At 31.9% G+C, this 26,312-nt stretch overlaps 1 protein-coding gene across 2 annotated transcripts; it reads right to left on the bottom strand.

Annotated features, from left to right (window-relative positions):
- Nucleotides 1-7,249: 7,249 nt before the first annotated feature.
- On the bottom strand, nucleotides 7,250-25,780 carry LOC132726881 (retinoic acid receptor RXR-like). Of its 2 annotated transcripts, XM_060712291.1 has the most exons (8): nucleotides 25,628-25,780; nucleotides 21,642-22,047; nucleotides 21,046-21,203; nucleotides 18,117-18,155; nucleotides 12,726-12,874; nucleotides 9,849-9,975; nucleotides 9,161-9,385; nucleotides 7,250-8,209 (listed from the first exon to the last, which is right to left on the bottom strand). In XM_060712291.1, the coding sequence occupies exons 1-8, from the start codon at nucleotides 25,656-25,658 to the stop codon at nucleotides 7,956-7,958; spliced, it is 1,389 nt and encodes a 462-aa protein (XP_060568274.1). In that variant the 5' UTR covers nucleotides 25,659-25,780; the 3' UTR covers nucleotides 7,250-7,955. The 2 variants fall into 2 exon arrangements, with proteins under 2 accessions (XP_060568274.1, XP_060568275.1); XM_060712292.1 differs by lacking the exon at nucleotides 18,117-18,155.
- Between the last annotated feature and the right edge of the window lie 532 nt (nucleotides 25,781-26,312).

Here is a 26,312-nt window from a genome sequence, read left to right as displayed (position 1 = left end):
AACTATAAACAAAAGCAGATTTAAAATTTAAATCTTAAACTGATATCACAAAGTTCATATTTATATCTGAAATAGTGTGTGTGTGTGTAAAAACATAACTGGTTGCTATTGTTTAGGGAAAACAACAGTTCCAAAAGATGTGTACAGGGCCCAGAGGGCCCTCATCTGAGAAATAGATCAAATGGTGAAAGTGGAGCCAATTTTGACCCTAGGGGTTTTATTTCAACAAACATGGTAGACATACATTAGAACATGTTTCATGACAAATATCTAAGCTCTACCTCTTTATGATCCGCACGGGCGGATGATGGACAATGGGCCACCACAAAAGCTCACATTGAGGACATTGTCCTCAAGTGAGCTAAAAAGCAATGTCATTTCGGGGAGGGGGGGGGGGGGGGGGGGGCAATTTAGATCCATTGAACAAACTTGGAAGAAACTCACTAGAAGATGTTTCATGCTAGATATCTAAGCTCTAGCTCTTTGGGATTTTTAAAAGAAGATTTTTTAAATTTAACAATACAAGGAAAATCAATAACCCCCTTGGGTAGGGCCGGTTTTGACCCCAGGGGTTTTATTTGAACAAACTTGGTAGACACCCACTTGAAGATGTTTCATGCTTAATATCTAAGCTCTAGCTCTTTGTGTTTTTTTTAAAATAAATTTTTTAAAGTTTTTACTATATACTTATAAGGAAAATCAATGACTGACCGGGATAGCCAATTTTGACCCTAGCGCTTTAATTTGAACAAACTTGGTAGACACCCACTTGAAGAAGTTTCATGCTTAATATCTAAGCTCTAGCTCTTTGTGTTTTTTTTAAAAGAAATTTTTTAAAGTTTTTACTATATACATATAAGGAAAATCAATGTCCCCTTGGGGCGGGCCAATTTTGACCCCAGGGCTTTTATTTGAACAAACTTGGTAGACACTTACTAGAAGATATTTTATGCCAAATATCTAAGCTCTAGCTCCTTTGGTTTTTTAAAGGATGATTTTTTTTAAGTTTTTACTTTCGGTTGGCAGGGGCAACAGAGTTCTGCATAGAATAAAATCCTTTAAACAATTTTTAAAGGTGACCACCAAAGGAACATTCCTGTGAAGTTTGGATAAAATTGGCTCAGTGGTTTAGGAGATGTTGTTTAAAGTAAAAGTTTACGGAGGGACAACGGATGTACGCCGGAATAATTGTGATCACTAAAGCTGACCTTGTCAATTTGTGACAGGTGAGCTAAAAATTTAACCAAAAGTGTGTGACAGATACTGTCAGCACTCTCTATTACATAAATTTAATAGATTTAAATATGAGCCAATTAAACAACAAACTAAAACATTTTCATTTCCTTTTTTATTTGATGAGGGTGATAGAATACAACTAATAAAAGCATTATCGTTTTCTAAAATACAAGAAACAAACTTGTTTCTCTTTTAAATATACATACTAATAATAACAGTATTTCACAAAATAATATTTCATTTCTCACAAATACTATATCTTAACAAGTATCTATACAGTCTTACATTAAAAAAGACTCTTTAAGCACAGCGAAGAAATTTATTGAACCATGATTTCATGATTTAACATGCCTATATTTTCATAGTGTTAAGTGTTTTATTGCCAATCCACTGTATATACCTTATCAATAACAAAACTTCTAATAATTAACAATTTAACTCAACAACATTCAAGATATTTTACACCATTTTATTGATACATAGAACTGGTTATCAAGCATATAGTTTTGAAACCTCATAAACACGGGCACTGTTTTGGTCTTATGGCAACTACTATGGAGTATTAAGCTGATGAAGGCATAACCCGCAGATGATTCATCATTTCAGGCATCAAGCTGAACACACCAACAGTAAGCATCTTTTAATCTAAGACAAAATTCATCATATTCAGTTGCCTTCAGCAAGCTCAATGTTCAAAAAGGCTAGCTGAAATACAGTGTAACTAAACCATCAACTGTACAATCAAGCACAAGACCTCATTTACAACAACAAATTGCTCAAAACTAAAGCCCCGACAATAATATTTCAATGAAGAAATCTAACAATGTAATTAAACTGCTACCAGAAAAATGATCACATCACCTTTATCCAAAAATTATTGTGATATAGAAAGTTTAAATGTGTATCCATATAAACATGTCTACCCCCTTGTTTTCGCAAGAACAGTATAACTTAAAATATATCTGCTCCCAAGATATAGTCACCGGAAAATGCAGGTGCTTGTTATAGCATGACATGGTATCAGCTTGATATAGACACATAACAGTGATTTGAGCCGCGTCATGACAAAACCAACATAATGGGTTTGCGACCAGCAGTCTGATCAGGATCCATGCTGTTCGCTTAAAAACCCTATTACAAGTAGAGAAACTGATAGCGAACAGCATGGATCCTGATCAGACTGCGCGGATGCACTATGTTGGTTTTGTCATGGCACTGCTCATTTTGTTTATCCACTGTGAGTGTATAATACAAATAACTCATTAAAATGAAATAAAGCAGTCTGGCAAAATGTGTGTAACAAATAAATTTTTGTACAAAAAAAATCTAAATTTTCATCAAAGTTTAAACACATGCTAAAAAAACCCTGCTAAAAATATCCAGCATTATTACAAACTTTTGAAAAGTAGTGTACATGTATATATAAATGGTATCTCTAATTTAACAACAACAACAATATTGAGCTGAATGCCATTGTAAGAAAAATTTAGTCTTTAATAGAAATACGCTGAGAGAAACAATTTTATTAATTTTTTTTGTCAATTTGTAGACAGAACAATTAATTTTACAAATAAAAAAAAGATTATTCCAAATTGCAAATTCCATAACAATTAATCAGACTAAAAACCGAGATCTTTGAAAACATTCAGCTAGATACCGTGATTTACACTGCTGGTACAGATGGTGATTTGCCTTTGCCATCGGTATAACACAATATATTGGTATAATGCAAGGCCATGGGCAATGCTGTAACACAAGCCATTGTCATTGGCATAAATGTAAGACCGTCGACATAATGCAAGATCATTGGTATAATGCAAAGCCATCAGTATAACACAAGGGCAATGTCATAACACAAGGCCATAGGCATAATGCAAGGCCATTGGAATAACACGAGGCCATTGGTAAATGCAAAGCCATTGGAATGCCATCGTCATAATGCAAGGTCATTGGTATAACGCAAGGACAGCTGATGTCCATTCTGTCTGCTTACCTACTTAAAATTTTCATCCCTATATGGACACTACCAAAAAAATTGCAAGTTGGGTCATGACCGTGTTGAAAATACAGCAGGTTACAGGTTAAATCAAATCAGTAAGTTAATATCATAAAATATGAGATCACTATTAAGGGTTTGTGTATTTCATCAGTCCATGATGCAATTCTGACATACGTCTTTAAAAAAAATGTATTTTTTCCGCTATTCTTTATCTATAAAAATGTGTTTGTACTTTCATTTAGACTTTCATCTGTATTTATTTAAAGGTGATTTTCTGAATGATGACATAAATCAGTCTTAAAAGATAGGCTATCTTCGACCCTGGCTGACCTCTTTAAAATGAAAATAAAACAGTAATTAGAGAGACACCTCACATGAAGTAAGACTGTTACATTAATTTTATTGATGTTTTCAAGTGACATTTATCAATATAGATCATTCACCCTTTACTAAGTGTTCACCCTGAACATATTGTTTCAATGAGCTAATAATGAAATATTTACATCTAAGAAACATGATTTACACTTTAAAATAGTTCAAATATCAAGTTGAGCAGCAACACTTTTAAAATGGTTTATGTATTACAGATTCAAGAATGGTTTTCAGGGAAAATATATATTTAAATATATACCCCAAGAATGGCTAACTGTATGAAAGACAAAACGCTATATTTAAAGGAACTCCACTGAGGTACAAAGCCTATAGACCTTCAATTTTGAATTTTCTTACATAGATCAGCTATAGAGCAGTAAAACAGACAAATATGCAAAAGATAACTACTAGATAAACTCAGAAATAAATTAAAAGTCACATTTTTATGCTATTCTTAGTGCTATATGAGTCAAAAATGTTGTAATGCTTTTCAATTTCAGTATTTTTTTACAATTGAAATAGTCATTCTGGAAAAATGGAGTGAGCGAATGATCTGAAATTTTGCACACATGTTATTGGTCTAGACCTACATAAAAATGAAACATTAATCTCAAATTTTTTTTTTAAAACCAAACCTCAGTGGAGTCCCTTTAATATTATTTGATTGTATCTTATTATTTAATACATGATGAAGCAACGAAACAGAAAATTGGACCAAAATTCTCAAGCAGTGCGCTAAATTTAATATCACCCTTTATCATCATTGGTGGTGAGATTTTGTGTTTTACATGCTTACTTAAACTCACCCCACATAAAAAGTCAACAATGAATAAATTTCACAACGTATTATATATACAAATCATTCAATAAATCAAGTTTAATACATACACAAATAAATCAGTAACTTCTATATTCTTATCTAGCACTTTCATTAGTCTCCTGATTATGCAAAAAAGAAATTAACAATTATAATTTTCAACACTTTTACCTTTATATACTTAATGTAATCATCTATATTACCTCCCTTTAAAAGGCTTTAAATTACTGCTATTACCTCCGTTTGATTATTTGCTTTCCAAAGCTTAATGAAAAAATTAGCTGAAATTTTCATTTTCATTTCTCTATTCATATACGAAAAAAAATAGTTAAAGATACAAGATTGCTAGTGTGTTTATTTCTAATTAATTTATGTCAAAATTGTTGATACAAAATAAAATCTGGATTTCATTTAACATTGAAGCAAAATAATTTTCAAAAATGAGCAAATGATAGCCCTATGATGTATTTTATTAACTGTCTATATTCATAATGAGAAGATTCAATAGTACAGTAATGAATTCAAACACCAATGTATTCAGTGTCCCATAATTCAATCAGAAGTAGCATATAAATACTAAAAAAAAAACATTTTGAAATATTAAAAAGGAAAAATTTCCCAAATAATGACAGTTAGAATAATAAACAGTTCTAACCTTACTTTAAATGAAATATTGAAATTATATGCTTCTAATTTAAGCACAATTATATTATATTGTGTATTAAAGAAATCAAAATGACTCTTTTCAAACAAGAGACCTTTGCCTCTAAAATAATTCATTTAAAAAGTGTCCACCCACAATTCATTGAAAATATCACAACAAGGTATAATATATGTATATATAAACATCTATCTTACATTATCATGTTGTACAAACCTAAACATAACACTTTCATGTACAATGTAACTATACAATATAAAGAACAAAATAATGTCTATAAAATATCCAAACTTCAATCTTAACTTGTTAGCACTTACAATGTAACATTTTAAACAAAATCTTATATTTTCCTACAAAAGCACCCTAATTCTAATTTCATTTTTTAAGTTCTTACTAAAAACAAAAGAAAGATAAATAGTATCAAAATTGTCAAAATTTCAATAAATATTTGATGCTTGACACAATTGTAAATCTCCTCATAAAACTCTTCACAAAAAAAAGCTATCTAAATGTTTATCATAACAATGCAAAACAATTTCTGTTACATGAAGCATTGTTTTTCTAAACCAAAGTTCAAAAGCATTCTTGTAAAATGTCAACTTCCATTTCCAGTAAAAGCTTTACCTAATGACTTACTCAACTAGGTTTTATAACACATCTAGTGATACTGTCAGAGTACAGGTACCCAGATGTTACACTGACACATGTGTACCAACAATCAAAATAAGATTGCTACACTGACACGCGTGTACCAACAATCAAAATATGATATCTAAAATAACAATTTATACAGGTTAAATAAAGAGTTATTAACGGCTACTCACAAGTTTATTTGATTTTCAAAATATCTCAGAAATTATTTCATTAAATACTTTAGCAAAATATTTGACAGTCAAACCATTTTCATACAAGTAAAAAAAAAAAGCTAAAAAAAAATGTACCTTTCCATTTAATCTTTATCAATGTAAATATTGCCATATCATTTTAATTTATGATCCAAGTAAAATAATTAATTCAACATATAATACAATTATATACTTTTTTAAAAATATTTAAATCTAAGGCACCTAAAAAACTTCAAAAGTAACACACTTCAATACAGAAAAAAAACACAAGTCATTTTTATATATCTATCACTATGAACACAGTAATATGTTATCAAAGTCAAAGACAGTGGCTTTAAAATAATGGGACTATCAAAGAAATACTTTCAATTTTTTAATTTGTATTTCCTCAAATACATGTCATCAGGCTATCCTAAGAAATGCATTAATTTATAGCAATACAATTTTAACCCTTGACCTCATTTGACCTTTTCCATCAGTATAAATCCAGGCCAGCCTGCACAGCCTTGCAGTCGTACTAGGCACTTTAGTGTTGACCGACTTATTTTATATTTTCGTCTTGATAACCTAAAAAAAATTGATATTGGACTGTCCCAAAATGAAAGTAGGACAAGTTCATTTAAAGGCCACTTGATGGTTATTAAATATTTATTATTTATTTCCATACTAAAAATTTCTGTAATTTTGATAGGTTTATGGCCACATCAGGATGTTTGAATAATTATAGTTAATTTCTAATAAAAATGTCTGTCATTTTAATAGGGTTATATTTGCACAACTATAAACTATTAATTTCTTAAGGATGGCATTAGAAGTTACATATGTTAATATTTGAAAGGAAGAAAAGAAATAGGCCGCTAAACCACAGGAAATTTGTCATGAAACCAGGTTTTACTCTTAAAAAATAACAAAATACACCATACATTACTCTACCTAAAATTACCAAATCAAAAAATCTTAGTATGAGCCAGGGGCTTCAGGATTCTATATTCTCAATAAGGATTTTTTTTCAATTTTCAAGACTTAATTGACTGAAATATCTTTATATGAATTATAAATCCTCACCATAAAATTTCTAAATTTTTTTAAAACATTGATAATTTGCGAGGAAAAAAAATTCTGATGATGTTGATCAGCAAATGTACATCAAACATTTAGCATGTTTAAATTTCATGGTCTTCTTGCCAACATAATTTTTAATCAAAAAGCACAAAGCTGACATGAACAATTCAAACAATACTTCATCAAATGAAACAAAGATTGTCTGTAAAAGCTTTAATGTAAAACAACTAACTGCATTCTAAAAACAGTAAAACATACTGCATTCTCAAAGAAAACATAATTATAATGTAAACAAAATATAAAACACACAACAATGTAAGTTAAAGTGGGTTTAAATTCTCTTATATAGATCCAGAACAAAATATAAGACATGAAAGGGAGGGAACATTTCTTAGCCCTGATTTATATCCCCTTCATGTAAAATGAAAGTTATATCTTAATATCGTACCAATGTTATGAAAATTCATGTTAAATCTTATCAATATTGTACTAATATTATGAATATTCATTGTCAATAAGTTCCTGTATATAGCACAGGCTTCATGTATTCTGCAAGTATTATATAAGAGTTAACAAAGATTCTGGTCTGTTTAATAAGCTGCCATCTTCACATCCAAGTTACAATCCTGATCTTAATGTAAACGTTATAGTGAAAACATATTTTCAGGCATATAGTCTCCACACGATTTAACCACAAAATAACCTAGATCCAATTTATTCTTTCAGCAAAACCAAAACTAACAAGAAAATACGACAAACCTCACTAACAGCAGTCTTAATATCAGTTATATCTAAAACACCTTTCAGCACACTTGAGAAGGTTGAATTTTTTTTTCACATACCTTTCTTCTATATATACAAATATAGTTTAATGATCTGACTGTATGTTAAAAATTGTTACGACAGAAAAGAAAAAACAACGCCAAGAGCAATTTCATACACATCACGTCTATACATGGTCACTCATGATGCCGGACTTGGAGTTTCCAACATTTCCATTAAAAACGTGTCGATTGGTGTATCGCCAATGAGTTTAAAGAAAAACAAATGTTCTAAGCATTTGAGACCAATGCTTCTTAGAGCTGGTAATCTAAGTAACAACTTTGCGAAACGTCCTGGTTCGTCCACGTAACGTGTTTTACAGTACTCCTCCAGCGACGCATACACTTTCTCCCGTAACTGTTCCACTTCCTGTACACTTGTCAGTCCTTTAGCATCTGTAATGATAAAATGTTTCTTTAATATGTAATCAACCTATTCCACACTAAATATTTAAAATGGACATGTCCAACTTTCCATCTGTCCAAAACCATGGATCATTTTTAGGGAAAATATCAAAATAAAATTATGTACCGATTGAATAGCAAACAGTGCAGAAAATGATCAAATGGCACAGATGTGCCGTGCCAGCCAATCTTCAGTCTGCACTGATTACATGGTTAGATTCAGTTGCCACCAGCAGGTTAACTTTAGAATATTATGATACCATTCTGATACTATGTATCAGTACTAATCTGTTATGTACAAATGCTTTTCACATAACATGCATTTTCCCCATGGCCATTATACCAAGGGAAATTCCCATTATGTTTTATGCTTAAGACAAAATAAACACTTCATAAAATACTGTCATCATCAAGTAAGCTGATAAAACCCTTAATGGTATCAATGTTAAAATTAAAGTTTTCTTCAATATGTAAAAGACTCTGAAAATTTATGTAAACTATCTGTTTCCTAAGACCAATGCTGAAATCAAGTGTTTCTATGTCTTTATTGAAATTTTATGACCAAGATCAATACTGAAACTGAAGGTCAAGCACAAGTCAACAACTAACATACAGTGATTAATCTAGATGTATCCGAGAGACATAATAGTTTACAATATGTGCATACCATATAATGCATTCAAAATTGGTACATTGTAAGCTGAAATATCAATATTAACGCTATTCTTTGCATGTACATTATTTGTGACATCTTGGCTATTCTTCTGGTATTTGTCACTGGTCAACGGTATTTTGTATGCCAATATTCAAACATGGTAAACCTTCGACTCATTATAGGGAATTTGTAGATTAATCAATGCACATAATTTCAGTAAGACAAACTTTTTTCAAGACCAACAGATATAATTCCTGATTAACAAATAAATGAAAATCAGTTCTTACCTGGATTAAACAGTACAATCGCACGTAAACAGCCTAATTCCGACTTGTCCATTTTCATCTCTCTCATTTTGGACACCAGCTCTGTCAGAACTCGGTCAAATATGGTACCTACACCAGCCTGGTGTGCACTGCTTCTATGTACATGAAGACCTGTGGCTAGCAATATGCCGTCTTTCACAGAGATCGAACGATGAGAAAATGCAGCAATCAATAACTCATTCCAGCCTGTAAATTTAGTAATAATTTACAATGAAGTACTTTTTCAATAGGGAATATGACCGAATATCAGCTATAAAAGCCAAAAGAAATCCCTGTAGTCAGTGGTTGACAAGATATGATACTGTAGTTGACAAGAATTTAAGTTGCACACAAACTTCAATCAATTGTAAGTGTGGCAGCATGACCGAGTGGTTATTACCTCAGACTAATAATCTAAGGATTGCTGGTTCAAACTGCTCTGACAGGGACAAGCCATTATTTCTTTGAGCAAGAAACTTAACACTCATTGCTAAGTACTGGTTGGTTTCAGAAAAAGATTTGCAAGTGTTTCATTAAGCTTATAGCTTCCAACGCAACGGAACTAAAATTAGCTTGTATAAACTAACCAAGTGTCAAGTAAATGCATGGGGTAATACTGTAATAGTTTAGCTCCATTTTATATCAGTCAACTAAAATTTGCAAATTTTACCTGCTCTTAGTAGAATGACTTGATCGTCCAATGGCAGCTCAGTAAAATGAGGTATGCGTTTTGCCCATTCTACCAGTGTAAACAACTGCTTGTCTGCTGCCTGGCATATGTTTGTCACTGCATCTTTCTGTTGGACAATACAAAATATAATTGTATTAATGTCAAATCTTACTGATATCTATTTCAAATATTCAGGCTTTTTTTTCCCTGACAGATATTTATACATCACAACAGCAAGTGTCAAGTGCTGTGTGGCAGTTGTAAAAAGTTGCCTTGTACTTCACTTCAGTGTTGTTATATTTTCCTGGTCCTTCGGGATCATTGATGCCAGCACTATTAAGTATTAAGAATTGAGTACTGCTCAAGCCTGTGCTAGGGGGTCTGAGGGATTTTGCATTTTTGTACATTCATTATCCCTCATGTACAGGTTCAATCAAACCGAGTCAGCAATTTTTATGTTATTTCGCTGATTTCAATGCTTCAGAGAGATCACTTTTTTCCAGATATTTAACTGAGGAGAGATTTTAATAATTTGGCCAATCAGGACTACAGTATTTGTGTGCTGAGATATCAACCAAGTACCTAACCATTTTAAGTTATGACATCGTTGCTACATATCTAATTGACAAAAAAAATCCTCTTTCAAAATTTAATATTTATAAACCAAAACATAAATAATTTTAGAGCCAAAATCTCAGGCAAATTGCTTGAAGTCTCAGTTATAATCTTAAAACTAGAAATGTGTCATCATGCCACGGATGCCCCCGCATGCAGCCAAAATTTCAGATGGTGCATTTATTATTTTTTTCATTTTAAGCTCAAAGCCCTTAAAACTTTTCAATGTTAACACAAACCATTTTCATACAATGTTCAAGGCACTGAAAATATTCAGTCTTAACCTTTTAAAAATAGCATATCGCATATTTGTAGCCAAAATAATGGCTAAAAGTATGAGTGCTGAAACTGAAAGTTCAAAATTTTTCCAACATTCAGGAAAGATTAGTTTGTCTAAAATCATTGAACCACGACCAAATTCAAACTAAAACTGCTTATTCCTAAGATGTATCTATATTATTTTCAAAGTAAAAAGGGACATAACCCTGCCAAAAAATCATCAAACCATGACCAAATTCCAACTTGACCTGCCCATTCCTTTGACATATCCATATGTCAAATTTAATTTGAATATGTAACACTGTTGGGAAGATAATGAACAGAAACTGTAAATTTCATATTATTTTCAAAGTGAAAGGGGCATTACTCTGCCAAAAATCATTGAACCATGAACAAATTTGAACTTGGCCTGGGCATTCAAAAAACATATCCATATGTGAAATTTCAGTTAAATGTGTTGTACCATTGGGGAGATAATATACGGAAACTGAAAATTTCATATTACTTTCAAAGTGATAGGGACATAACTCTGCCAAAAATCATTGAACCATGACCAAATTTGAAATTGACCTGCGCATTCCTTTGACGCATCCATATGTCAAGTTTGAGTTGAATGTGTTGTACCATTGGGGAGATAATAAACGGAAACTGAAATTTCATATTATTTTCAAAGTAAAAGGGGCATAACTCTGCCAAAAATCATCGAACCATGACCAAATTCGAACTTGACCTGTATTTTCTCATGACATATCCATATGTCAAGTTTGAGTTGAATGTGTTGTACCATTGGGGAGATAATAAACGGAAACTGAAATTTCATATTATTTTCAAAGTAAAAGGGGCATAACTCTGCCAAAAATCATCGAACCATGACCAAATTCAAACTTGACCTGTATTTTCTCATGACATATCCATATGTCAAATTTGAGTTGAATGTGTGCAACCGTTCTTAAGATAATGAACGGAAACTGATGATGACGGAATGACAGAATGACGGAATGACGGAACAGGGTAACACTATATGCCCCGGCCATTACATGGCGGGGGCATAAAAACTATAAAGTTTACCCTCTGTCTCTGGATCATTAAAATCCATTTATTAATCTTCCACACTCTCAAATATTTTGATTTATATAAAAGCAGTGGCAAAACAAAGGCAACAAAATTTGGGGAGAAAATTCAGTCTGTAAGATTACCATATTACATGAGGAAATCTCATCTGAAAGCAAGACACCTCTCAACCATACCTATTATTTATCATCATACTAAAGTTGTTAATTTTTCAAGACCTCCTTTTGTGTGTGGTTGTATTGATTTGAAGCAAGATTATTATCATGTCTAGAACGCTTCCCAAGGTTATTCAGTACTGGTAAATTAATTTAAACAATCATCACTATTGTTTTTAAAATCAACTTCATAAACAACTTAGGTTCCTAAGATTTCTTGAGAGAGTGAATTGTATTTCAAACTTGAAGACCTAGTCATAGTTTACATCTTCAGCTTGACCCTTATCCTGCTAGGGCCAAGATAGATAAGTCTTTGCCACCAGTATAGGGCCAGTCAGCCTGCACAACCCTTCAGACTGACCAGCTCTATTCTGTTCAATGGATGTCCAACATCTTAAGCTGAGAACTTTAGGTAAGAAATATTTCAAATGATTCAAGACTAAGAATTTATTCATGTTTTACATGAGCACATTTATTGCAGAACTATTTTCTTTGTGTGAACTACTTGAAAGAATGTATCCAAAATAATTTTTTTACAACTTTCATTTACAAAATACATTCTTCACAATTTTCAATGTGAAATAATGTACTTATAATATAAGTAGGTCTCTATCATAAAATCTTCACAATTTTGTTAACCACATTCATTTTTTAAGAAAATGATTATGTGTGAACAACAGCAAATTGAATCTCAATCTTCTTTTTGAACTAAATGACCAAAATTTTCTTCCCTGTATTAAATGTTATGTTGCCTTACCTGAGCGTCAATGTAAGTATCAGTCTTAGGTTCAACAGCGAGTTCTGCTTCAAGGATTTTCTCAACTGGCATGTCAGAGTTAGCATTAACTGTGCTTTCTGCTTCACTCTCCCCCTTCTCCTTGTTTCTCTGTCTCTCCTCCTGCACAGCTGTTAATATATATATCATATACACATGTTAAATACACAACAATATATATCATATAAACAGGTTAAATACACAACAATATATATCATATAAACATGTTAAATATACAATAGACTTTTAACATCCCTATACAAATTCATTATTAGTCAAATGACATGAAATTTAGTGTATTTATAGTACTTTCACTTTCAGGGTCTGATTAACAATAAAAGATATATATATCATCGACAAGGAAGGGCAGCTTTCAATGAACGCAACCCCCAAACGACCCAGCATCACAGGACCACTGGCAAGGAGCCCAACATGTAACATGAAGAGAAAAAAATCTCAACTTAACCTTGATTTCATGCAAATACATGTCAAGTTGGATGATTACATAAATGGATAAGAGCAATATTTTTCTGTTTTCTTTTGTGTGTATAACTAGTCTTGTCAGATGTAACTATAGACACAGTTAAAATAACCTACTAACAGGCATCTCATATCAGCTTTTACTTTATTATAAAATATGCATTGGGTAATAATTAACAAGTTAAACATCATAAATCATATGTCATAAATCTTAACCATCTGCTATCAACATCTGTAGATGAATTTATTAAAAAAAACCAACCTCATTATTACTAAACTTTCCTTCTTTTTCTTTGTGTTTGATGTCACATGAACACTGGTCAGGTGATATGGTGACAATCTAGCTATTTCAGTGGAGGAAGATCTCAGGTGTTGACTCTATATAAATTGCTTCAGTCATAGAACCACTGACCAGTATTGAGTATTGGCTTTATAACTTTCAGTATCATATGAAACAATCCAAACTGCGCTTTCAAATCTATTCCTGGATTAACCAACCAGTAACAAGCAATGAGTGTAAAGTTTCTTGCCCCTGATAGGGTTTGAACCTATGCGGCCAACAATCCTTAGAAAACAATATGCAGTTAACACTCAGGCATGCAAAAAGCAATAGATTCAAGAGTGTTTCAATTAAAGCTATATTTTCCAACACAATCAAACTAAAGAAAATTGTATAAACTAATCTTTACTTTTATTTTATACTTTTTTCAAAGAAATTCCAACATTTTTTAATAAAATATCAACATTTTGTAAGTAGCTTAAAGGAGAAATGTGATCATTGCATGTATATACATGTATATATTGATTTAACTCTTAAATGGCCAAAAGTTACATCAAGCAAAAGCAATGTCTCATAATTGGGTCAAAATCAAATCATAACCTGCCCCAGTAAGTGTTTCAAAATCAAGTTGACAGGAATGCTGTAAATGTGGGCCAAGAGCAAATGTCAATGAATCAGTATGCTTGTACAATATTTGATGATGAAATGATTCCTAATTAGCAATTAAAATGCAAGTGCCTTATATATATGTACTAATTTATGATGACAAAGTTTTATCTTCAAATAAATCTTAATCTATCAATTCTTTATTCTTCAAAGTGAATATGCTTCCGTTTAAAGCTTCAAATAGATAGATATTTATAATGGTATATCTACAATACATGTAAATTAACATCTTAACGAGGATTTGGACTAGACCAATATATTAAATTTCACATATCTCAGTCTAGTAAATTTCCACAAATACCAAACCAATGTAAATCAAATTACAAGTATTTCATAGACAGTTGTCTTAATAAGACAAGTTGTTGTTTTATACGAGTGTCTGTGATTTGACTTCCATTATTACTAGAATTGGTTACCTCAAGATCCAGACATAATATTATCATGTCTTATTTAATAACTAACTTAATTCATTTAAAGTTGTTCCAAAGCTGTATTGCTTATTCTTTGCTCGTGGTTATTCCCTAGACTGAAAATGTCTTTTACATGTTAACAAAGCAAAAATGGCTGAAAACAAATATAATGGCTGGATTTTAACACCAGCAAACTCGCAAAATGCTTGTCAAAATTTAAGTATGCCTGTAATTTTTCTTTACACATGTAAACGTTTGCTTGTGTAGCAGTTAGTAAATAAACATAAATTGATAAAACCGGAAAAAGAAATCAAATTTTAACAAAAATGTCATCTCCAAAAGCAATTCATAAATAAATACGAATATACATACATGTATTATGTTGTATACATACTATATAAGTAGTACAAGTTTTGCTTGTTTTTTTTGCGAGTTACAATATCTTGTACTAGTACATTAAATTTTCATGTAGAAAGAAAAATGTTACATTCTAGCCCTGAATTATTAAATTTTTAGCCCTGAAATATTAATGTTTTGATGAAAATAGTTTTAAAATACCATAGCAAATTATATATTGTCACCATAGTGAAGTAACAGGTTAACTCATATTAAATTATATAACATGTATAAAAACTATTTAGGAACACCATGGTGACCAATTATAATATGAATATGATACAGAAAAATATAAAGCAAAAAAGCAGTAATCAAGCACAACTTTCCTAGTTACATTATCCACCAGTCCTGCAAGCCAGTGACAAAATTTCACCCTAAATGTACATCAACTGTACAGGTTAACGGTACTATACCTCAATAGGGAAACATAACATTATTTTCTGGGGTTTATATTTTATATTTTCTACAGTTTGAATTTTTCTTATAATTTGCCCTTCTCTGTAATTACCAATATATTTCTCATCATTTCCCATACAACTTGATATTTTTACGCTGGTTTAAGTTGGTTGCTTAGTAACAGAATCTTAATAATATCTAAAAATATATAACCATAAGCTGTTTAATATCAAAACATATCTCTGTAAGTAATCAAGAGAGCTTTTAATCAAAGGAACATATTTATTTTTTCACTAGACTGGAATTCTCTGATTATTCTGTTATAGTACGGTATTCTAGGCAAGTATTCATAAAACATTATAATTTGGCATACTGGAATATTCTGGTATGCTTATTGCATGGTGTAAACAATAAATTACCATATAATAACATTAAAATAAACAGTTATGTATTTTTCTACATGTACCAGTATATCACAATATACATAGATTTTACTTTCAAGTTCATCTTTTAGAAAGATATGAATCTCAAATGTAAACCTTTCTTCAATAAGAAAAATTGTAAATTTGTTTAATATATGTAAGTATTTAATCTTTTATTGTTACTGAAAAACAAATATCATGTCCCCTTGGATAATCCTTTGTTTTGACTGGATTTTAAGTCTCATAAACACTGTATGCCAACTTTGCAACTTCATTTCGGAGAAAGATGTTAGGTGCCTCTTCATGCACTATTTCAAACAAAATGCAGAAGAAACCTAAATAGAACCACCTTACCTACCATAACCTAATTAGATAGCTTTCTCACATGGAGGGTTATAAAGTCCCTGGTGGGATTCAAACCCACAGAGGTCAGTGGCAAATGAGGTCAACAAACTTTACAGATGCTAGACCACAGAGTTTTCTTTGGGGCAGTGTTGACAGCTGTGTATAAATTTCAAGTAAATGTTCGAATAAAGTAATCAAAAAAGAAAGACCATGATCAAGAACTCCTTCATCCATCCATCAAAAAAAACCAAAAAACATTCTTAGTAGTAAAATGCTTCCTAAAAATAAACTTAAACAATATTTTTGCAGTTATTCTCATTTTATGAATGTTTGAATGACTCTCATAATATGGTTTGACTACAGATCTTAAAAGCTTGCTTATTTAATGAGAAAGCTTATCATTATTGATTTCTATTTATAGCAAATATAATTATGTTCTGGCTTCTTTTATCTGTCTATTATAGGCTTTCTCTTATTGATACAATCTCATATCAATCACATAAAATGTGAAACATGATTTTATAGGATGAATTTAACACATCAAGCTTTTTCTGCCTATGGAAAAAAAAATGTATTTTTAAATCAGCAATTTCTCCAATAGTCTGCATGTGACAACGCAATTAGTGAGATTTAATTATTTTGTTTAAACATATAGTGTTACATAACCCTTTTCATACTTAATATGATATAGATTTGTAAGTCTTTCAATATGGAAATACAAATCACAATTTTGAAGAAAACTCTCAAAATATGTTCTGATAGAAGAGCAAAAAGTGCAGACCATAGTGATATGGCACAGATGTGTCACCTGATCTTGGTCTGCACTGGTCACATGAGTAGATTTAGTAGCAGCTGGAAGGCTAAAGGAGAATTTTTCATCCTGTCCTATTTCATAGAAGAAAGTTAAAAAATAATAACATCCAGGTTAATGTTCTGAGCACTATCTATTCTAAATCTATCAACTTATTTCTATCAATAGAATTAAACCCCTTTGTTTAATTTCCTCTCCGGCTAGAATTGCTATATTTTACTCATGAGTAAATTTAACAGCACCTGATCCTATTAAGAGATTCTATATATGGAAAACAAACAGTTCTAAAATCATTAAATGCATATTATAAATGCTTCCTTTTGGAAAACAAATCATTTGATATTTATTTTAAATACAAGACTTTTATTCTAAATTGAAAGCAGATCATTTTATGCTGGCACTAAATTTTTTTCCTTCAGATGAACTTTCAAATAAAATTCATAATTTCAGTTACCATTAACATCTGCATGTAAACCCTTTAGCCTGCTGAATTTCTGAAATTGACTTGGCTTTGGAACTGTACAGATATGAAGATGAAAAGTTTAAGTTACTTAAAAAGCAGACAAGCTTTGATATATTTTGGCGGCAAAGAGTGATCTATTTCGGTTTCAGCAGGGTAAGGGGTAATTTACAACAATACCATTGTCCAAAAGTGAAGTTAGATTAATTCATAACGTGTTATTAACTTTGAACATGCAAAATTGTGTGTGTATGAACAGCCTATTTTGAAATTTCCCATAAGTTTTGAATCCCATGCTTTGTTTTTCTTTATTTTATTTTCATAAGATGGAACACTATAGTTTTATAATATCTTTTTTACTAAAAACATTCTTTATTTTTAAAAATCCTTTTTTTAAATCTTTAATTTAGAAAAAAAAATCTTTATTTTTTTTTTAAATTGACAAACAAAAATTGTAAAGTAAGCTAGTATTTACAAAATTGTTGACCACTGATATCAAAAGAATTTTTTTGCTTTTTCAAAAACGTGTATGATGTTAATAAAATTTTGATTCCCAACAGCTAAAATATTTGCACTGTCCTTTAGCAAAAGTGGCTTTCCATTCAATTATTCCTATTTTAATATATGTTCATCAAAAGAGATTGCCTTGGAGAAGTGTATTATGAAACATGGAAATTGCCTGCTGCTTACTGGGTTAACAAACGTACCGGAATTCACTGCAGGACTGGTGGATTTGTCAATCAAAGCTGAAATAACAAAATGTATATTCACAACACAATACAAAAAGTGTTTTCTTTTTGCCTGATATTAAGTCTAGTGACCCCTGAAAAAGAAAGGCCATAAGGCTTAACTGTCCAGCTTTCCTAGTAAAGGAAAACCATAGATGCCTTTATAGTGTTTTATCACAAACCTGGGAAAAATTCACTCCTGTAAGCCTGCTGGTGTCCCGATTTTACTCTGTGCCTACAGCGGTGAAAAGTACTAGACCAATCTAAAGTGGTTAGTTAAAGCACAAAGTCAGCAGGCTCCTTGAAGTGGTTTTTGCATTTAAGTTATAATAAAACTGTTTTAAATCTACCACCAAAGTATCCATCCTGGTAAAGTTATACTTGTTTCAAGACTAAAAGATAACCCTTTCTTGCATAATCAAGATATTTAATTTCACTATGACTTGAAGATGAATGCAATTTACAAATTTCCTTTTCCACTATATATACCAGTCTGTGGCATTTAGTCTATTCATAAGGTTACACTTGTATTGTTCTTCTATAAATGTATAAGGAACTAAATGGATTGTGATTTATATAAGTGATTTTGCATTAAGTGACAGGCAAGTTCAATAACAAAGTGGCTAAAAATGACTTCTACTGTACATATACAACAAGTTGAACAACCACATAGATAAAGTAAAAGATAAATAAAAGTTATGAATGAAGCGCAACATAAAAAAAGCATAGTAACAATTTCTGTTATTCGCAAAAAAGCAAAAAAAAGCTAAGCATAGCGATAAAAGCAGTAATATTCAAGAAACAAGATTGTTGTAATACTTATTATACCATATTTTTTATATTTGCAAAAATATGAACAACATAATAGATAAAGTGAGATCAATAAAGGCAAAACTAATAAAGTTTAGAAAATTTCTCCTAATTGATTCCATCATACTAAAATTCTCAAGTACATTTTGGGATTTTGAAAAGAAGAAAAACAACTGGTATGATGAAAACCTGAGTGCAGCACTTAGAAAATAATTGATATGAAATCAAAAGAAACTTTTAACTGCTTTCAAGTTATAAAGGAAAGTATATAAATGAACAAGTAAAAACAACATTCACTAATAGTCTATACAAGTTTCAGCTTATATAAATAGTAAATATAAACATAAAGAATGATTGGTCAGTGCCCTATTCAATATATTACTAACCAGTCAGAAGTTCACTGAACTGCCTTCCACCTCTCTCAACTATTATAACTAACTGCTTGATACTAGAGTTCACTGACTTCATCATAAATCAAAATAGCAAGGTTTATGAAAACAATCAATTAAAGATGCTAAAATGTAGCAAGCCTAGTCCAGCCGTTCCTGTAAACAACAGTTACTAGTGTTTCTATTGACATGACGTATATACTTTATAATATTCAAATGAATTTCTATATCAGTTTTCTGAACCATGGCCTTTTTCTGTATTACATCTTGCTTTACTTACAGTAGTATTTTTACAATAGGTTTGTTTATCTTAAATCAAATCAATCATGGCCTTTTTCTGTAAATCTGCTTTACTCATAGTAGTATTTTCACAAAAGATCTTATATTTGTTTGGAAAACTACAGATGAAGGTAAAGAATGAGCCTGGAACTGTGCTTGTGCATTGCCAGAATATCAATCATTTAATGCTTGCATTTCAGAAAAGTCTATTCACTTACTTTATTTGATGAAAAATTGTCTGGTGTTATTTTGTGTACTACATAATTAATGTAATTATATTTGATATTGTTTGAGCAAGATTTACAAAGTTGTTTTTTTTATTATTTGTTTAAGTTTTGATAAAGATCATAAGATACATCTGAATATTAAAGTTTTATCAACTTAATTAAATTTTGTACATGAACAATCACGGACATTGTGTGCTATTTTTAGACTGGTCTTGATGTGTTTTTCATTTTCGAGTGGTAACATTATACTAATAATAATTTCAAATTTCAGTAGATTTTAAGTGATAAATACTGATCAATATCTTCCATGATAAAAACAAGTTTATTACAAAACTACATTCAAACAACAAGCAACTGTAAGCAAATTAGGATCAGAGCTAGCAAGTTTAACAAAAATTTGTAGTACAATTTAATGCTATCAGTAATCACAATGAGACTGCAACATTTAAAATTTTGCTATTTTGGACTTTTTTTTATTCTATTTCTATAATTGGCAACAGACTGACACTTTTCAGAATGTCTGCATAAAAAGCAGGTTCATTACAACAAATTAAACACAACTTATTAAAGGTAAAGTCAACTCTTATTTATGTTAAAGAATACTGGTAACAATTGCAGGAAATTCAATGTTTGTATAAAAGTAATGCACAATATTTTAGATAATTCAATGTTTGTATAAAAGTAATGCTCAATTTTTTAAGGTAATTCAATGTTTGTACAAAAGTAATGCTCAATTTTTTAAGGTAATTCAATGTTTGTATTAAAGTAATGCTCAATTTTTAAGGTAATTCAATGTTTGTATAAAAGTAATGCTCAATTTTTTATGGTAATTCAATGTTTCTATAAAAGTAATGCTCAATTTTTAAGGTAATTCAATGTTTGTATTAAAGTAATGCTCAATTTTTAAAGTAATCTATGTTTGTATAAATGTAATGCACTGCTTTATGGTAAGACTAAGAGGTTACTTATTATCTTTATTATATAATTTTCTCATTCTGGCACAATGATCAAGGAATCGTAAGCATAAATTTGATTAAAAATTTAACCTGATTGCAAATGAATTTTTCAATGAAGTTTGAGAAAATTAGCTACAGGAATTACAACAGAATTCTAGCAACCAAAAAAGCTTACAGAGAGCTGTATGTATCCAGGTTAAGAAAGCACACACAAAAAATTCCACTCTTCATATACATATAGACATACCTTCACGTTTCATGCCCATTGAAAGACATTTCATATATCTACAGTACTGGCAACGATTTCTTTGTCGTTTGTCAATCATGCAATTTCTGTCATCCCTGCAAGCATAGGTCAGGTCCTTCCTTACTGTGCGCTTAAAGAATCCTTTACATCCTTCACAACTGTGACAAAAGAAAAGAATAATTTATTGATAAAACTTGAGACTTATTTTCCATCCTCATGTACTGGAAACAATTATTATGCATTTTCTGTGAAGTTAAGTGCACAATGTCATTTTAGTGTGTAAATTAATAGTCAGCTGTTTTTCTCTTTTAAATGGGAACAGGCCTTACCCTCATGATTTTAGGAAAAGTTATCACTAAAATTGCTAATTTGGGAATTAAAAAACCTGGTTAAGATTTTTGGTAAAACTGCATGATAATAAAGAAAATTTCCATTACAGAGAGGCCTTATATAGGTCTCTGTTATATAAGTGAAATCAATAAATCACTAACAATGCTCTGTTTTACCTTTGAGGCTCTTAACATTGCCTATAGATCATAATCTTTTCTAAAAACAGGCTTTAAAAAACTGAAATTCAGTGAACTGAATGATCTTACCTATAAACACCGTAATGTTTTCCAGAAGCTCTGTCCCCACATATCGCACATATGTGTTTGTTACTCAGGGTTGTATGAGGCATGTGAGGATTTGGTGGTGAACCAACAGAGCCAGGCGACCCAATGGACATCATTGTAGGAGACTGTACTGACGATGATGGCGAGTGTAATGGTGGAGAATGTATTGAACCAGATTGTGAATTCATGCCTTGATGCATTCCGTAACTGAAGTAGGATCCGGGAGGCGATGTTACAGACAATGACGTAATATCGGGTTTTATATCAGGTGAAGACATTCCGGGTGACATTGAACCGACAGAAGAAATGGGACTTGTCATCCCCATACCACCCATGTCCATTCCCATTGACATCCCGGGACCACTGCTAACACTACTTTCTAAAGACTCTGAAAGAAAAAAAACAACAATTCTTTAATGAGCAATGACAAAAGCGATATTAATGATCACCTGTCACCTGATATTAGCCAATTGCATGTTGCAGCTATTGTGTAGCAGGAGACACAAAAAATATTTACAGGTCAAACACATTATTTATTTGAGGACCATAACTCCTCATTCAACCGGAAATTCTGTTTAACCCTTTACCTCATATATACGCGAAACAACGCACTTTCGACCCCCCCCCTTTTTTTAGGCCTCAAATAGTGAAAAAATGTCCTATTTGGGCCCCAAACACAAGTTTTCGTTTGAGAAATGTTGCTTAAAAAAATGAGCACATTTTCGGCGCCGCCCCCCATCCAAAAGATACATCAGGGGGTTGCCAGAAGGGGGATGTGCCCCCTTCTGTTAGGGGGGTTTGAAGGGGGGCGGAGTCCCCCTCATCACCAAGAAAATTTTGGACTTGTGAGAGGCTAAAAATGACCCCAGGTTGATCATAATGTAACGTGTAACAAACGCTGAAAAGCCTTTGACTCTATCTCAATCCCTTGAGAAGTTGCAGCACTTTGAAATAAATTTTGATGGAAAAAATCGAGGCAAAATAGTGATTTTTGGCAATTTTGAGATGACCCCTCGTTGCCATGGTAACAGGAAATTTAAGACTGAGCATGTCGTTACAAAGGCAATGGTCCAGTCAACATTTGTGCCAAGTTTGATTAGTATTGAAGCATTTTTCATAGTTTCATAGCAGTTTGAACTTGTAACAGGAGGCTTTTCAGTGAAAACGGCCATTTTTCACAATATGCTCATGGGGGAAAGGGTTAATATGCACAAGTACTTGAGCTACCAATCAATTCTGCAAAGTTTCATTGAAATTGCGCTAGTGGAATAAAAGTACAAACTTAATCTGGACAATAAAAATCTATAACTCTGGCAAAATCATTGAACCGGAAAATGTCAATGATATGCACAACTAGACTTGGTACTGATCAGTCCTGTAAAGTTTGGATGAAATTGCACAATAAGTTTTTGAGGAGTAGTCCTGACCAGTTTTGTGACGGTCAGACGATGGAGAAGTGATTCCTTTATGTCACCACTACTTTGTAAAGGCAACACAAAAAGTATGTTTTCCTTGCTAGTAAATGTTCTCTATACTCAGTATGGCTGTTACCCTGATTGAACATGTCTCACCCTAGACACAACAACCCTTCTTTTATGTTTTAAAAATTTGATTCTGCTTTTATACCTGTTTTATCCGTCTTAACAATAACATGCAGTCTAGTCCCTAGGAATAAGGGTCAGCTCGGCCTTAAAAAATACTCGGCGCCAGTGTCAGCTCGGTCCTATTCCAACTCGGTACGGGTCAACTCGGTCCACTTTTTTAATTTATTAATTTATTGGTTTGTTTTATACACTCCTTATTGTTGGAACTATATGATTTATATATAGACTTTTTAGACGTGGAAAGATGTTTTCTTAAATTATGATAACATTTTTGGTAATGAAAGAGTTTTCAATGATTTGGGTAATAAAACCTTATTACAAGCCATCCTTGTGGCATTGCAAAATAAGTTGCATGTTAATTGTTATTATTCAAATTTGATTAATGACCACCTGCAACTAAGGCCACAGAAAATTAATCTTTAGACTCTCATCCCCGCCCGCCCGTATCAAAATCTTTCCGCCCCAAAATAATTTATTTTCATAAAAAAAAATTGTTCATTTCCAGGGTTCCCTCTGGGTCAAAATTAGTTTCATCTTCACATGTTCCCGAAGTGTCACACAATTGAATACGGTACCCGATTATACAGTTTGATAAACAAACTAATAGTGCGTGACCTTTCACATTTGGGCTGCTTATGTAATTGACGCGGCCGCTTATGACATTTAAGTGTACTAGTTGTCGGATGCTTTTATCTTACGTTGGCGCCAGTTAAATTCGCAAATTTAAAGATTTTATGCGCCAGAATTAATATTTTGTCGCATTTGAAGCCATTGGCGATCGACAGCGGGAACCCTGCATGATTTTGCAGACGTCTGTGGACGAAAATTCGTCCGAAAATCGTGGTTGAATATTCGCGGGACGAACACATAAAACTCAGACTGAGGTTTACAGCGTCTAGTGATCAAGATTTTAAATACGTTCGTTTTCGATCAGTAAAATTGTCAAAATGTTCGTCATATGTGAAATATATGATTCAGTAAAACAAGAAAACTGTTTGTGATTGGTTTGGGTTTAGTTTTGATCAAAATCTGGGTGGAAATGATGCGACATTCATCAATATATTCATACATTTCTGTTTTTTTTTCAGGTCTTAAAAGTGATGGATAAAATAAATTATAAATTATAAATTCCGCCCACCCGCCCCAATTATTTCTTGAACCTGGATGAGAGTCTAAAGATTAATTTTCTATGGCCTAATAAGAAGCTTATGATAATAAGTAAACACGTTTTTATTTCATATTTTAATGTAGATAACTTTACAAACAAAAAAGCATCAAAGGGAACACATTTGTATTATAGTTATTTTTAACGAATCTGCAAGAATAAACGTAACAAATTTCTTCTTAATATACTAAAATTCTGCAGAAGTACAATGTACAATTATATAATGATATACCAGATATCTCTTATTTTTCATTAAAATCAGTTTGCCTTGAAACCATCCAAGACATTAGAAAGAGTTAACACATTAAATATGTTTTTTTCTTAAGTGGGCCGAGTTAACCTTAGCCATTTTGGTATAGCCTATAGGGCCGAGTTGATTCTTTACCGGTCTCCAGCAGTGTTTTGACTCAATGGAAGATGGATTGAATATCAATTAAGATGAGTGAAATGATTTTCTTATTTTACAAAACCTGGTACACTAACTCCAGATAGAATTGTGTAATATAGTTTTAAAATTTATGTCGGAACACACCACTCTACACCGATGTACAGTCCTCACCTACTCGACGTGGATGTCTACCTGGTGGATATTGTCGAGTAACCCCATTAAAGTCAAGTTGAATGGAAGGTATGGTTGCACCAAGATACTAACTAATGCTTGTATACTATACTATAATTTAGCACCATATTATTTGTTCTTGATGTATCTAGATCTATATATTAAGAATTAAAAAGATGTATCTATTTTGAAATAAAACTCATTGCAAAAAAGTTGAAATTCCTTTTTACCTCAGTACACATATAAAATTTGCATTGTGGCGATATATATTGCGTAATCGAATCACAACAATTTAGAGTTCATAAGTTCAACGGTTCATACCGAGGGCAACTCGAACCAAAACATGACCTCTGTTGACCCACGAAGTTTTTTGTCTTGACCGCAAGCATGCATAAATAATCCAATTAGCACAAACTGCACATGTTACAAATACAATAATATGATGATCGTAACATTCTACCTAGCCATATTATATGTGTAAGCAAGAGTCTGCCGATAGAAAATTTCGTTTCAATCCGATCCAAAATGGCGACCACAAACATCGGGGAATTTTGAGTAAAATCTAAGTTTGCTTCTCTAAACGACAATGAACATCTAATCAAAGACTAAATTATAATATAATTATTTAAGATGTACATACCCATGGCATTGTCATCCATTGTTTTGTACATGTAAACACATGAGATGCAAAATAATTTAGAAATGTGACGTTGTCAATTTCCTCTTCCAATACACACTGCCCTACTTTACCTCGTTCTGAACAGTGAATTACCCACAATGCAATGTGTCGTCAGCATACATTAGTCATTTATTAGTTCATTGACTGGTGTCGCGTAATAATCGCACGGTTGTTGAGCTTTATGTTTTTTTTTCCAAAATTAATTCCGCATCTAATGGTATAGCTTTCTTTGAGAATGCACTAACACATGGGCAGGGCCGGAATATAAAATTTTGACCCCGTTTAAAATTGACCCATGGTGTCATATGGAGGGCGTTTGTTGTCAAAATTCCAGACATGTAAAGTATTCCAACTTGTATGCCTACCATTTTTTATTGTACCCGTGCATAGCACATAATATGCCTGTAATTGAGGGTTCCCGTCTTTATATAACAAAGTTTACATATAGATCGTTTACTTAACATGGAATACAACAAAAAATTTACAAGTTTGTATGTACAATCAAAAATGCTAGACATGTATGGAGGGCGTTCGTTGCCAAAATTCCAGACATCATGCATGACGCCCCGCCCCTCTTTAGTACTTACGAACTTTTGCGGACAGGCGTCTCTCCCATATTTCTAAATAAAACTGAAGGAAACACGCC

The sequence above is a fragment of the Ruditapes philippinarum genome, unplaced genomic scaffold (genome assembly GCF_026571515.1).
Source record: "Ruditapes philippinarum isolate M1 unplaced genomic scaffold, ASM2657151v2 ctg381_1_1_1_1, whole genome shotgun sequence".
NCBI classification, from domain to species: Eukaryota; Metazoa; Mollusca; class Bivalvia; order Venerida; family Veneridae; genus Ruditapes; species Ruditapes philippinarum.
This window is presented reverse-complemented; position numbering and strand designations above follow the sequence as displayed.

Bases quoted from the DNA above. Each gene is read 5' to 3' on its own strand.
- LOC132726881 (XM_060712291.1), bottom strand. From the start codon at position 25,658: ATGTACAAAACAATGGATGACAATGCCATGG. The intron at 12,875-18,116 runs GTACGTTTGTTA...ATATATTAACAG, and splicing joins CAGTCCTGCAGTGAATTCCG to CTGTGCAGGAGGAGAGACAG. The intron at 9,976-12,725 runs GTAAGGCAACAT...ATTGTCCAACAG, and splicing joins ATACTTACATTGACGCTCAG to AAAGATGCAGTGACAAACAT.